The following is a 14,166-nucleotide window of genomic DNA, read 5'->3' as shown; positions in this document are numbered from 1 at the left end:
AGGTGCCTGCCTGACATATAATAGGGGGGGATCTCCAAAGCGTAGCCACACTTAAAGGCCCAATTCTGACATCGTACAGAACAGACCTGCTGACAGGATGCCTTTTCCTGCAGAATACAGCAATAGGTGTGGCATGTAGGGGATGAGACGGTCTTTTAGGTATTCTGGGTATCCTGATCGCAGGCTGCATGAGGCTTTGTACGGCAGTACCAGCACCTAGAAGTTTGCCCAGTGGCTAAATGGCAGCTAATGCAGTTCTTTCCACAGCAATATGGTGATATTCTGCCCTAATGAACAGCCGAGTCTCTCCCTTTTGCACTAGCTGCAGCTTCCAGGTCAGTCTCAAGGGCAACCCCATATAGAGTACAGCCAACTCCCCCATTTACACATGTTCAATATGTGCATGACCATGCATACATGAATTGCTCCGAACCCATAAGTGAGCTGAAAATGTCACAAAAATGTTACAAAAAGGGATGGAATGGGGCAGTTGCAGGCTTTTTCCAGTGGTGTTTCAAATACATGTGATTTCACAGATGCGTGCAGTGCCTCGGAACATGACCCCCACATAAATGGGGGGGGGGCTGCCTGTAATCTAATCTGCCGATGGCCAGCCCATAGTCAACAGTGGAAAAGGAGGTATCTGCAGTGAAAAGGATCCAGTAGCAGGCAGTCGGTGAGACCTTCTGCTTGAGTTCCTGGGCTGCCATAGCTTGTTAGAGATGATAATGGACAATTGATATTGAACAGAGTTCAAGCTGATGTTTCTCTTTATATCATGTGAGAAAATGTCATAGTGTCCTTGAAGAAGATTTGTTTAATGTTCACTCTCTCTCTCTCTCTCTCCCACACACTTCTTTTTTTAAGTGATTCCATCAGCCGTTGCTCCTATTGATGCCATACCTGGTGAAACAAGTGCAGAAGCTCCAATCACACAAACATCTGCTTCTGGGTGGACATCTGGAGCTCCAGATACAAGTGGAATGTATGAACCTAGTGGAGAACCCTCTGGATTTGGAGAAAGCGGGTTTCCTTCCGGAGCCACAGATTTCAGCGGACTCCCTTCTGGTGAGAGTGGCCTACCATCAGGAGACATAAGTGGCCTGTCTTCCGGTGTTATTGAAGTCAGCATTTTACCTTCTGGAGATGAAGAACTGACATCAGGGATTGGCTCAGGAATCCAAGAGCAAGTACCTGGACTTCAAGAAGGCAAGGGGGTTCCAGAAATCAGTGGGTTGCCTTCTGGATTCAGTGGAGATGGTTCTGGTGTGGACCTTTTCAGTGGCTTACCATCTGGAGAGTATGATTACAGTGGTCTCCCATCTGGATTTCCTACCGTGTCCCTTGTCAATGCCACATTGGTGGAAGTTGTCACCACAGCAACGGACAAGGAAGTTGAAGGGAAAGGAACAATTGGGGTCAGTGGAGATGGAGACTTGTCAGGGTTGCCCTCTCCTGGATGGGACATGAGTGGCATAACCAGTGGGTTACCCTCAGGATTTGATGTCAGTGGAATACCTGACATCAGTGGGTTTTCCTCAGGACTTGATATCAGTGGGGAGCTGCCTAGGATACCTGATTTCAGTGGATTACCATCCGGACTTGACGCTAGCGGACAACCATCTGGCCTACCAGATATTAGTGGGTTGTCCTCAGGAATTGACTTCAGTGGGGAACATTTTGGGATACCTGATATAAGTGGCTTTGTGGACTTAAGTGGTCAAGCTTCTGGTACTGATGGAAGTGGCGAGCCTTCAGGGGTTACCTTCATAGATGCCAATTTGTTTGAAGTGACAACTCCTTCAGCTAAAGAAGAAGAAGGCAAAGGATTTATAGAAATGAGTGGGTTGTCTTCAGGAGATGAAGGTCTATCAGGCACAGTGTCTGGAATGTTAGATGTGAGTGGTCAGCCTTCTGGCCAAATAGACTTCAGTGGGTGGACTTCAGGATCTCATGAAATTAGTGGACTTCCAAGTGGACTAACAGACATTAGTGGGGAAAGTTCTGGTGTTGGTCTCACCAGTGGCTTGTCATCTGGAATTTACGATTACAGTGGGCTCACGTCTGGGTTTCCCACGGTCTCCCTTGTGGATACAACTTTGGTGGAAGTTGTAACACAGCCATCAGTTGCCCAGGAATTTGGAGAAGGGACATCTGGGGTATTAGAAATCAGTGGGTTTCCTTCAGGAGATAGGGAGGCATCTGGAGAACCATACGATGTCACAACTGTTAGCGGTTATCCATCAGGAACAACTGACATCAGTGGAACATCATCGGGTGTTTCTTATTTTAGTGGAGAAATTGCTGGTGTCACTGACCTAAGTGGAGAGTCTTCAACTGTAGCTGGTACTAGTGGTGATGCCTCTGGAATCCCAGAAATCACCTTAGTAACTTCTGATCTTATAGAAGCTGTGACAAGCCCTGCAGTTTCACAGGAAATGGCTGGTGGAACAGAGGCCACGCATCCCCATTTTTCTGAATCAAGTGGGGAAACCTCCACGACTGGTGAAGAGACTTCTGCATATCATGAAAGTACCATAAGCCCACCTGAATATCATGATATTAGTGGTGAAACATCCACATTTCATGAAGCCGGTGTAGAAACATCTACTTTTCATGAAACCAGTGGTGAGATATCCACATTTCATGAAGCTGGTGTAGAATCCTCAACTGTTCATGAAACCAGTGGTGAGATATCCACGTTTCATGAATCTGGTGTAGAATCCTCAACTGCTCATGAAACCAGTGGTGAGATATCCACATTTCATGAAGCTGGTGTAGAATCCTCAACTGTTCATGAAATCAGTGGTGAGATATCCACGTTTCATGAAGCTGGTGTAGAATCCTCAACTGTTCATGAAACCAGTGGTGAGATATCCAATTTTCATGAAGCTGGTGTAGAAACTTCCACCATTCATGAAACAAGTGGTGAAGCATCAGCATTACCAGACAGCCACCCTGAAATGCCAACTCTTTATGAAACATCAGCATTGCCTGAAAGCCATACAGAAACATCTGGAGTACCTTATTTCAGCGGATTGCCCTCTGAGGCACATGAAGAAAGAAGCCAGATTCATGGGGATAGTTCTGGGCCACCCCCTGACCCTGCCTCTGACATTCCAGAGAAAGCTCTGCTGCCAGATAGTCTACCAGGAACCAGTGAACCAGATGCTGAATTAACTGCATACTCCAAACATCTAGAAGAAGGCCAGGTTGAAACAGAGGCCTATACACACAAAATACCAGGTTCAGAAACAGAAGATATAGCTTTTCCAGAGATTCCACCAACACCTCTGACTACCACTGATGTCCTGCCTGAAGTTTCACCAGAGGTTACAGGTGAGACAGAATCTACTACACAAGGTACAGTTAAAAATATACAGTGGAACCCCCAATAGCCAGCCTTGGTTTCTGAATCTCCAGAATGCTCACACTCCCTGAGGTGGAATCTACACACATATTTTTAAAAAATTATGAAAATGCTTTTTTTAAGTGTTTTTTAAAATACATTGATTTTCCATAAGGCTCACCATCGCCATCTAGTGGCACATTGTATATTGCACTTAAAACACACTTCAAATGTTTTATTTGCAGCTGTATAGCTGAGTCCTGAGTCTCTCCTAGACCATCCTTTATCATACTGCCTTTCATCAATAGAACCTCATTCCTGTTCATCTAAACCAGTGTTCAGGAACCCATTTCAAACTGAGGACCACATAGTCTTTCTGGGAATTTTTTGGGGGGGAGGTGAGAGTATGACTGAAGGCAAATGTAAAGAAATCAATGTTACTTTTGTCAACAGGAAAGAGGATGTAGACAAAACTAGAACTAGTTGGCTTCGCCTGTCATTGGTTCTACTGCCACCTACTGTTGGCCTCCCTGTCTTCCACCCTACCAGTTCCAAAGGGCACCAGCCACCACAGGAAGGGATCATTAATGCTTATCTCCTTTCATGGTTGCAGTTATGCCCAAGACATGTGAAGAGAAACCATGTGGTGCTGGAACCTGCCAAGAACAAGATGGGAGCATCACTTGTGTGTGCCCACCTGGGTATATGGGTGATCGCTGTGACATAGGTAAGTCCTAGCTTCTTCTTAATATGGAGGTTGAGGTGGAAATATGCACCCCACCATGAAAATGTTATTGCAAAACTGTGTTGCTTGTTGGGCACGTTGAGCAAATAGCCCAGGTTCTGAGCACGGAGGCAGAACCAAGAAACAGAAGAACAGATAGGCTACCCACAATGCACTATTGTTACATTTCTTTGTTCAAGCACACATGGAACTACAGATCTGCTCTACTGATCCGCAATTCAATAAACAACGAATGCAGCTCAATGCAAACGGATAATAATCCAAGATTAATGTATCGGAAATGGCTGTCAAGCATCAGCCCCGCAACAACTGATATACATAACCGCACTGGGAAGAGAGTTTCTCACCCAGTGAAGCATTACAACCCCAGGAAGGAGGCTTCATTCATAGTTCTAGCTGCAGGGCAAGTGGGGCTGGTCTCACTCAGCCCAAGATGGAACACACACGCCTTTGCGAACAGCACCACTGCTTAAAGTGGTGTCACTGTGTTTTAAATGTATGGTCTGAATGTGGTCTCTGGCTCTGGCTCTTGTCCTGCATACTAACAGTAGTAGGGTTACCATATTTCAAAAAGTGAGAATCCAGGCAAAAAAAGTTGCTGAGCTTTTTTGAGCAAAGTGGTTGAGCTTTTTTGGGGGGGGGGGGTTGTCATACGTCCGGATTTTCCCAAACATGTCAGCGGTTTCTGCCCGGACACTGTTTCTGACTGCCATGTTCCTGCTATTTTCAGGAAATTCCAGACATATGGTAACCCTAAACAGTAGTAGCCCTTTACACCCAATACACGAGGGGTTGAAAAAGAAAGAAAGAAGAATATTTCCTTCTGAGGAAGGAAGGTCTTATTCTGAAATGTTTCCCAGCAGTCCAGGGCTATTCACTGAAAACCATGTCCTTCTGGAATGTAACTCACAAGGGAGTGTCCATCAGACCAGTCATCCTCACCCACTGTCTCTAAATCCAAACCATTGGTAGTCTTGAACATTGTCTACAAAGGAGAGAGGAAGAGGGAGGGGGTATATTTCTATCTATCTATCATCTATCTATCTATCATCTACCTGCCTACCTACCTACCTATATCTATCTATCATCTCCATCCATCTTGGGTCTCCAGCTGTTTTTGGACTACAACTCCCATCACCCCTAGCTAGCAGGATCAGTGGTCAAGGATGATGAAATTGTACTCCAAAAACAGTTGGAGACCCAAGTTTGGGAAACCCTGCCATAGAAGAACCCATGGCTGCTTAAAGTGGCATCATAGTCAGTGATGGACCTACAATTTTGGGGCCCTGAAGCTTGAACTGTTATGGGGGGGGGGCTTCACAACCAGCAACAAGGTCTGAATAACCACTTCTATCTTTTTCAATGGGGCTGTTCCACAACAGATCACCACTTTAAAAAACAACAACTACTACATCTCAGATTTTGATTAAAATCGCTGTACATGTCAAAATTATCTCACATGTCAAAGTCACTGGTGTGAATAAAAAAAATTCCTATTCCTTTAGTTTTCGAATTCCTGCAACACACCACCTGTAGAACATCTGTGCTACTGACGCTCAAACTTTGGGATTGTTCAAATATATACAGCAAAAAATTAATCAATTTGAATTGCGTGACTCAAATTGGATGCACTAGCCCCTCCCCCCCCAAAAAATTTAAGCAGCATGGACTAAAGTCGTTTCTGGGGCCCCTCTGGGTTTAGGGGCCCTGAAGCTTAATCTTCTTTTGTTTTATAGTAGATCCACCCTGATCATAGTGCTTTGAATGTATGGTCTGCATGTGGTCTCCTAAGGAGGTACTTCTTCACACAGTGAATATTTAAACTATGCAATTTGCTACCATGAGATGGATCAATGGCCTCAACTTAGCTGGCTTTGAAAGGGGATGAGATAAATTCATGGAGGATAAGGCCATCAATGCTTACCACCAAGATGCAATACCTCTCTCCATGTGGAACAACCCAGATGCTGCAGTCATCATCTGAGGCCCTTCTTCATCTGCCCCCGCCACAGGAGATCCAAAGTGTGGCAACACAAAAACAGGCCTTTTCAGCGGTGGCTTCCCGCTTGTAGAAACACTGTCCTCAGGGAGGCTCTCCTGGCATCTTTTATATATTTCTAAACACCTGGCAAAATTTTGCCTTTTTACAGAGGCTTTTGGCCTTTAATCTGAAGGGTTTTCAAGTATTTGCAGCCTCTTTCAGTGCGGCAGGATCTGTAAGATCTTTGTATAGCTGCAGGGTTCTTTTGTTTCTTTTATTGATTGTGTTTGTTGGAATTGGTTTCAGTATTTCTGTTGTGTCTGTAAGTTGCTTTGAGTCGTTTCCATTATCATGGCTATTTGCTACATAGGGACGTGGGTGGCCCTGTAGTCTAAACCACTGAGTCTCTTGGGCTTGCCGATCAGAAGGTTGGCGGTTTGAATCCCCGTGACGGAGTGAGCTCCCGTTGTTCGGTCCCACCTTCTGCCAACCTAGCAGTTCAAAAGCACACCAGTGCAAGTAGATAAATAGGTGCCGCTGTGGTGAGAAGGTAAAAACTGTTTCCTTTTTTTTTTATGAAGAATTTATTAACATTTTCCTAATACAACACATACCCAGACCCACACCTACAAATACAAAACAAATACAAATACACATAATGCCAGGATTCTTCTTCTTGTTTGTATACCTTACAAAAAAAATTTCTATTTCTGAATCTTGACGTTTGACTTCCCCCGCCTTTTCACCTTCGGTTTTAAATCCATATTTTACTTTCTTAACAACTTTTCTCTATAAAAATTTTTTAACTTCAATTAAAGATAGCACAATTCTCTTGATCGTCCTATTATAACATAAATCTTAACAGAATATTCTTATAAAAACTAAACTTAATTCTTCTGTCCTTTATCATGCTGCTTTTAACTTAAAATCCAATATCTCCTTGCTTATTCAAAATAAACTTATAATCAACAAACTTCACTCTCCGATTTCAGATACCATAACAGACCATTTGGGTTTTACATTTAATAGTTCATCCCACCCCCCCTCTGTCCATTGTCTTTCTCTGTCTTTCGCCAGAACCAATCCTCCAGTTGTCTTCTTGTCCCAAATGTCCACAGATCCAGGCAGCATTCACAACAGACCTTGCATCGAGCTTCAGGGTACACATCACATCCTTCCTGGGCTCCTCCGCTTCTCCGTACCATACTTCTGCTTCTTGTAGATATCTTAATTCCATGTCCCTTGCCCCCAAGCTCCCACTGTTTCCATGCACTCTGGCTTCCATCACGGTGTCCCGTTGAGCCAGAAGCGGTTTAGTCATATTGGCCACATGATCCGGCTCCCTCAGCCTGAAAGCGAGGTGAGCACCAGAACCCCATAGTCGCCTTTGACTGGACTTAACTGTCCAGGGGTCCTTTACCTTTACCTTTTACCTTTTGCTACACCTCCAAGGTCTGGGGTGATATGCCTCTGAACACTAGTTGCTGAGAATCACAAGTGAGGAAGAGTATTATTGTACTTAGGTCCTGCTTGTGGGCTCCCTGTAGGCACCCATTTGGCCGCCGTGAGAAGAGGATGTCCAACTAGATGGGCCTTTGGTCTTATCCAGGAAAACCTCTTCTTATGTTCTTACAGCGCCATCTACTGTTGCTCCTCCTTTCCTTTGCCATCACCTGCTCTCTTGCCAGGTAAAAAGCCAGGAAGCAGGTAGGCCGAGACAGCAGCAGCAGCTGCTGCTGCTCCTTCATCTCACCACTGTTGCCATCCCCTTGCTTACATCTTCTGGGCCAGAGGAAGAGATAAAGCAAGCATGAGACAGTGGTGAAGAGGAGAAGAAGCAGGTTCAGGGAATTCGCAGCAGTCACACCCTTCTGGGGTGTGGAGCACAGCAAATACTAAACCGTGCTGACTCCCAGTGCTAACCTGTTCTCTGCTGGTAAGCACTGTACATCACTATACCTTGATGAGTTTTTCTGTGTAAGAGAAGAAGTGGCAAAATAACATTTCTCAGGAAAGTGCTATAGAGCCTCATTCTCTGACAGTTACATATTCTCTCGGTATCTTCATTTTTTCCAATCTTAAGTTCTCCACATTTCCAAATCAGTTTGCAATTTTAAGGGGTGGGAGGTTCTCATGAAAATTCATCACCACTTTGCCGCAAATTTACCCTAATATACAAATTTTTGTATGCAAATTTTGTCTGATGTACACATTTCCTAATATTTATATTCCCCCTAATGCTGTACATTTTTAATGTTACTTTTCACTCATATGCGGATTTTTGTGCACGCTTTACGTGACCACATGCATTTTTGTACACATTACTTGGCTGGAGAACTGCATGGCAAAATTCGGAGAAGTGCAATCTTCAAAGATCACTGTGTCTCAATTCTCATATTGTTTTGGACAGTACGAGTTAGGTAGATTTGCCTTTAAATGTGAACTGAATCATTCCTCCCCCCCCCAATTCCTATGTTTTTCTAAGATCACAGAAACTTCCTGCTAACAAACCAAACTAAATGAAGACTGGGTATAATCTCACCTCTGTGTAACCTTTGCACAAGCAAATCAATAAATAGTTCATCAGATGGAGCCCTAATTCTCTGACAGCCAGTCTATGCATACTTCAGAATCCCATGGGGAAGTTTTCTTCAGATGGGAGGAGAAATGGGATGACTGCCTGTTCACTGTCAAAGAAAGGGGGAGAAAACCTCCATAAGTTACTTGTGCAAAAGCCTTTTTTTTTTTTTTTTTGGTTAGCAGATACAAGTGAGAAAGGAGATGTGGATGTGGGGTGCAGAGAAATTTTTGATTCAAGTTTAGATGGGTTTTCTATAATGTACAGGCCTTTTTAATGCTGTTAATTTCCTGTGCTGTTTCTTTAGTTCTGTGTCAAATGACTCATCCACGCTTCCTTTCGTGCCGCGATTTCCAGGAAGAGATCTGTGCTTTACACCTTTCATGTCTGAGCATTTGTTTGTTTGCTTTGGTCTCAGAGCTTTCCCCAGGAAAACCTGCGTTTCACCACTGAATCGGAGAAAGCGACAATCTGCAGAAAACCTGATTGCCGTTTCCTCTGATTCAGCAGTAGACGCGGGGAAAGCACTGAAACAAAAAAAACAAAAAACAAAGCATGGATACGGATCTTTAAAGCCCCAACCTGTGCCTAGAAATTCGGCACAAAAGGAAGTCTGGATGAGGCCAGAGTTGGAAATAAGGATGTGGCTGGTTATCTTCTCTTATCGCTTGGCTTGTGAAACGACTGTGTGGTGATTACCAGTGTCTAAGACTCTGGATAAAGATGAAACAACTTGAAGCAGACAAAGGCACCCTCTAGGAGGCAGTGAGAGATTTCACTTTTTTGGGTTCCACGATCACTGCAGATGGTGACAGCAGTCACGAAATTAGAAGACGCCTGCTTCTTGGGAGAAAAGCAATGACAAACCTAGACAGCATCTTAAAAAGCAAAGACATCACCTTGCCGACAAAGGTCCGTATACTTAAAGCTATGGTTTTCTCAGTAGTAATGTACGGAAGTGAGAGCTGGACCATAAAGAAGGCTGATCGCCGAAGAATTGATGCTTTTGAATTATGGTGCTGGAGGAGACTCTTGAGAGTCCCATGGACTGCAAGAAGATCAAACCTATCCATTCTCAAAGAAATCAGCCCTGAGTGCTCACTAGAAGGACAGATCCTGAAGTTGAGGCTCCAGTACTTTGGCCACCTCATGAGAAGAGAAGACTCCCTGGAAAAGACCCTGATGTTGGGAAAGATGGAGGGCACAAGGAGAAGGGGACGACAGAGGATGAGATGGTTGGACAGTGTTCTCGAAGCTACTAACATGAGTTTGGCCAAACTGCGAGAGGCAGTGAAGGATAGGCGTGCCTGGCGTGCTGTGGTCCATGGGGTCACGAAGAGTCGGACACGACTGAACGACTGAACAACAACAACAACAAGGCTGTCAGTATTTTGTGGGAGAAACTCAAGAGCATACTGGGAAATTTAGGCTTGCGTATTAAAGTGAAGCATACTGCTGACCTGAGGCAACAGATCCACGTTAAAAAAGAAAAAAGAAACAAACTTTTTGCAGTTGTGGGATGAATGGCTGACTAGTGGGAAGACGTATAAACACACCACGAGCAAATCAGGATGAATGGCCAGTACAGAAAAGTGGCTCAGGAACAAGGTGCTGCTGAGAACATGCTCAGAGACTAAGAACTTGCTTTCAGTACCAGAACTGGAGTTGTTGCATGGATCCATTCACACATACGTCTACTTCTGTTTGCTCCAAAACTTTCTCGATTTCAGCAGCCAAATTTTGGAGAGGAGGGAAAGGCCTTTTTTGTCACTCTTATTAAACCACTGGAAGTTGCCAACCCTTGCTGAGCTACTGCAACTTACCCAGTAGATCCTGATTTGCCTCCCGCCCTCACCTGGTTTAGACATGCTTCCTTTCTGCTGGAGAACTCTTTCATCTGCTCATAGAATCATAAAACTGTAGAGCTGGAAGAGACTATGAGGGTCACCTAAGTCTAACCCCCTGCAAAGCAAGAATCTTTTGCCCAATGCTGGGCTCAAACCCATGACCTGGAGATTGTCTCAGGCTCTACCGAATGATAGCTAGGTGACCAGAGGGGTGAGAAAGCCACAAGCAGAGATGTCCAAATGAAGCAGACAACAAAAAGTCATGGCAATAATTGATTTTGCAGGGTGTGCTAAAAAGACTTGGAAAAACTGGGGTTTCTTTTCATTGATAAATAACCTGAAAAACCCATAGAGTTCACCAGCTTGGGGGGGGGGGCAAAGCTAAGATTGTGGGGTTTTTCTGCTCTAGGTGAATTAAGATCTTGCCTCATGCCATTGCACGTTGAGGAACATAACAATATCATCATCATCATCATCATCATTTACCTGTCCTTCACCTTAAGGTCCCCAGGGTTACAACAATTAAAACAACATATTAAAAACAGTTTAAAACAACTTGCAAACACGGAAACATGGTGGGTCCTAACAAAACAAATCTTAAGTGTCAACAGGCAGGGTAAAGAGGGACACTTTCAACATTTGCTGTACAATGAAGGTGCCAGAGAAACCTCTCTTCTTGTCCTTTAGGACCGTTACATAACCACATCGTCCTCCTCTGAATTTCCAGCATTTGTTATATAAAATAAAAAGTCTCTGGAATTATAGGGTTGCTGTTTTTTACTTGTGGGTCTAAAGGAGAAAAACACCAGTGGCTCACTAATACAATTAAATAACTTTGCAAACATATGAAGCTCTGTTTCCTGACTTCTGTCCAAGGGTTCGCTTTCCCATTTAGGTCCTCTCATCACAAAAATGCCTGGTTCATGACATGCAACTTTCTTTTATCTTCTCCCCTTTTACGAGCATGTCTATGTCCTGGGTAGCCCATCACAATCTTATGCATCTTGAGTGCCTCCCCATCAAAGTACTAAGCTGCCTTTCTTTCTCCCAAATGCAAGAAGTCGTTTGCCTCTATGGTTGATTTGTTGTCCCTGCTGGTAAGCAAAGGAGAAGCCCTCCTATCACATCCTAGCCTGCCCTTCCCGTTCCCCGTTCATCTTCTGCTTCTTTGGCGGTGACAGTTCTAAGGCGAAAGCTGGCGCCCGCTTCCGAGTTTCCCCCACTGCCTCTCCAAAACCATTCGTTCATTCTTCCTGCCCTGCCCTGCAAGACAAGCAAGGAAAGCCTTTCTCCTGCTGATGGACCTCCTTTCAGAGCCTGAGTCCTAATGGCAGCCCTTGATTTCTTGCAGACCTTGATGAGTGCCACTCCAGCCCCTGTCTGAATGGAGCTACCTGCATCGATGGCATCCACACTTTCAAATGCTTATGCCTTCCCAGCTACGGAGGGGACCTCTGTGACGTTGGTACGCCCTGCCTACCTGGCTTCAGCTGATCGTACTAACAGCATCCCTTCTCTCTCTCCTGGGTTGGGAGGTGTGGGAAGACATTCTCTCTATCTCATACACACACCCCCACACCCCCCCATCCCATCCTCATCTAACTCTTTAATAACTGTAATAAATAAATAAATAACCCCAGTAGAAACTGCAACAGAGCATTGCAGTATGGAGTGCTGCTGATGTTCAGGACTCTAGCCTCTCCACCTCCACTCAGTGTTTTCTCGTTGCCCTGCCAAATATCTAATCTGCATGCCATGACCACTAAGGATGCTCAGACCTCTCTGAGCTAGCCTGGGATTCCCTCCCACTAGAGTTTTTTCACCGGTTTTTGTTTGCTCATATGTCTGCAAACTTTGGCGTCTCCCCTAAGCCTGCTGATAGATCTCTCTTGGGAGCTCATGCTGGTGTCATTTTTTCGCTACGTACATAATCAACAGCACCTGAAGCTTGCATGTTAGTAACAGAAGGAATAGTGCATTTTTGCCACAAGGAAAGCTGGTTTCTTTGCTTACCAGCCTATATTTATCTTGTGTATGGCAAGGAATTTCCATAGGTAGTTTCTGTCTTTCTCTTTTTATAACTCTTAAGACTCCTGTGTATTCTCTTGGTCACACTTAGAAACCAAAGGAAGCCTTCGTTGGGCTGTTCCCAACATTCTTTCTCTTGGTCACATTCTTAAATGTCCAAGCTTACGTCACACTTCCAGCATCATTCCAAAAACACAGGGTGGGATTATGGAGGTCTGACTCAAACCTACTGGACCCTACTGAAATGTGTAGAAGAAAGAAAAGGAGGCTGAAATTTGAGGTGCAATTGGGGAAAAGGTGAAATCTGTTGCCTTACCTCTGCAATTTTAACGCCCTTAGTTGTGTGGCTGAATGTATCCCTTCACTTTCTTCCTATGAATGAGTGGATTCACTTCTGGTGGGCGGAAGTGAGGGGGGGGAGTGCCCTTCTGTTGGTTGACAAAACTGTATGTGGCACAATGGCCCGCTGTGTATCCCCCTAACTAGCCTTCAGCATTACTTTTTTTTTGGGGGGGGCACTTCCAGACCATCACTTTTGAGATGGAATTCAATCACATACCAGCAAATTCTGGTTGCACAATTCTGGCTGGGTGGGTGGTCTTGTGCAACAAACTCACTTCCCAAAATGACTGGATTCTTTGGGATGGGGAAATGCCCTGGGATGATATTTGCTTTGACGCAGCCACATCCAACCTCCCTACAAACAAATCAGAATGAATGTTCATTAAACAGGCAACCCCGTCTAGCCTCCTTGCAAACAAGACAGGATGAATGCCCAGTAAATGGGTCACCTGGAAGCTCCCTCAAACACAGCCAACCAGTTCTCTCTACTCTTTTCATAATGGTATAAATTCTGGTTATTCCTACCATCACCACCCCCCCAGTTTGTTTATAAGTTCCAAACTTCATATTTTCCTCATTAGGAATACTCCAGCAGCAAGCAAAACATGATACACCCAGCGCGTTTGAGGGGGGGGTTCATTGTGCATGTCCAGGGGGCAGCCACAATGATACCCCCTCCCCGATGGTGCCGGGGGCGGTACGCTCCCCCGCCTCCCCCTTCTTCCACCAGTGCCTGGAAGCTGCTTTAAACAAAACTAACAAGTTTTCTCTACTCTTTTCATAATGGTATAAATTCTGATCATTCCTTACCCCCTCCTAGTTTATTTATAAGTTCCATACTTTAGCTTTTCCTCATAGGGAATACTCCAGCAGCAAGCAAAACATGATACCACTCCATGTGCCAACACGGATGAGTTCCTTGGTGGGGACAAAAAAGAATATTTATTTTCGAGCTGGGCTACGGAACGTCCCTTAGGAGCCTCAAGTAAAAACATCCATCCATCCACCCCATCTTCTTACTAATAGGCAGGCAGGATGAATTCACATCTGATTCTCCCTACATCTTTCTCCCCCCCCCCCCCACGTTACTTGCAGAACAAGCTGAGAACAACCAGGCAGAGGTTTTGCCTGTTTACCTGGGCAAACAGGACCAGAAAAGAAATGGACTGTGTATAACAAGGAGGGAGATGCTTTCTTAACCCAAGGGCCAAATTTCCTTCTGGGAAATCTTGGGGGGGGGGCGTGTGGAAGTTGTGGGTGGAACCAGGGACAAAAGTTACCTTTGTACATTCAGGT

At 44.7% G+C, this 14,166-nt stretch overlaps 1 protein-coding gene across 7 annotated transcripts in view; it reads left to right on the top strand.

Moving 5' to 3' along the window:
- The window catches only part of ACAN (aggrecan), an 81,993-nt gene that overhangs the window by 54,994 nt on the left and 12,833 nt on the right, over nucleotides 1–14,166 (top strand). For 4 of the 7 annotated variants that reach the window (XM_033167359.1, XM_033167357.1, XM_033167358.1 and 1 more), the window contains 3 exons: nucleotides 868–3,363; nucleotides 3,963–4,076; nucleotides 11,852–11,965. In XM_033167359.1, coding sequence (XP_033023250.1) covers nucleotides 868–3,363; nucleotides 3,963–4,076; nucleotides 11,852–11,965 — 2,724 coding nt within the window. The remainder of the gene's footprint in view (nucleotides 1–867; nucleotides 3,364–3,962; nucleotides 4,077–11,851; nucleotides 11,966–14,166) is intronic. The other 3 variants (XM_033167363.1, XM_033167364.1, XM_033167362.1) reach the window with 2 other exon arrangements.

This window comes from Lacerta agilis, chromosome 13, assembly GCF_009819535.1.
Source record: "Lacerta agilis isolate rLacAgi1 chromosome 13, rLacAgi1.pri, whole genome shotgun sequence".
NCBI classification, from domain to species: Eukaryota; Metazoa; Chordata; class Lepidosauria; order Squamata; family Lacertidae; genus Lacerta; species Lacerta agilis.
This window is presented reverse-complemented; position numbering and strand designations above follow the sequence as displayed.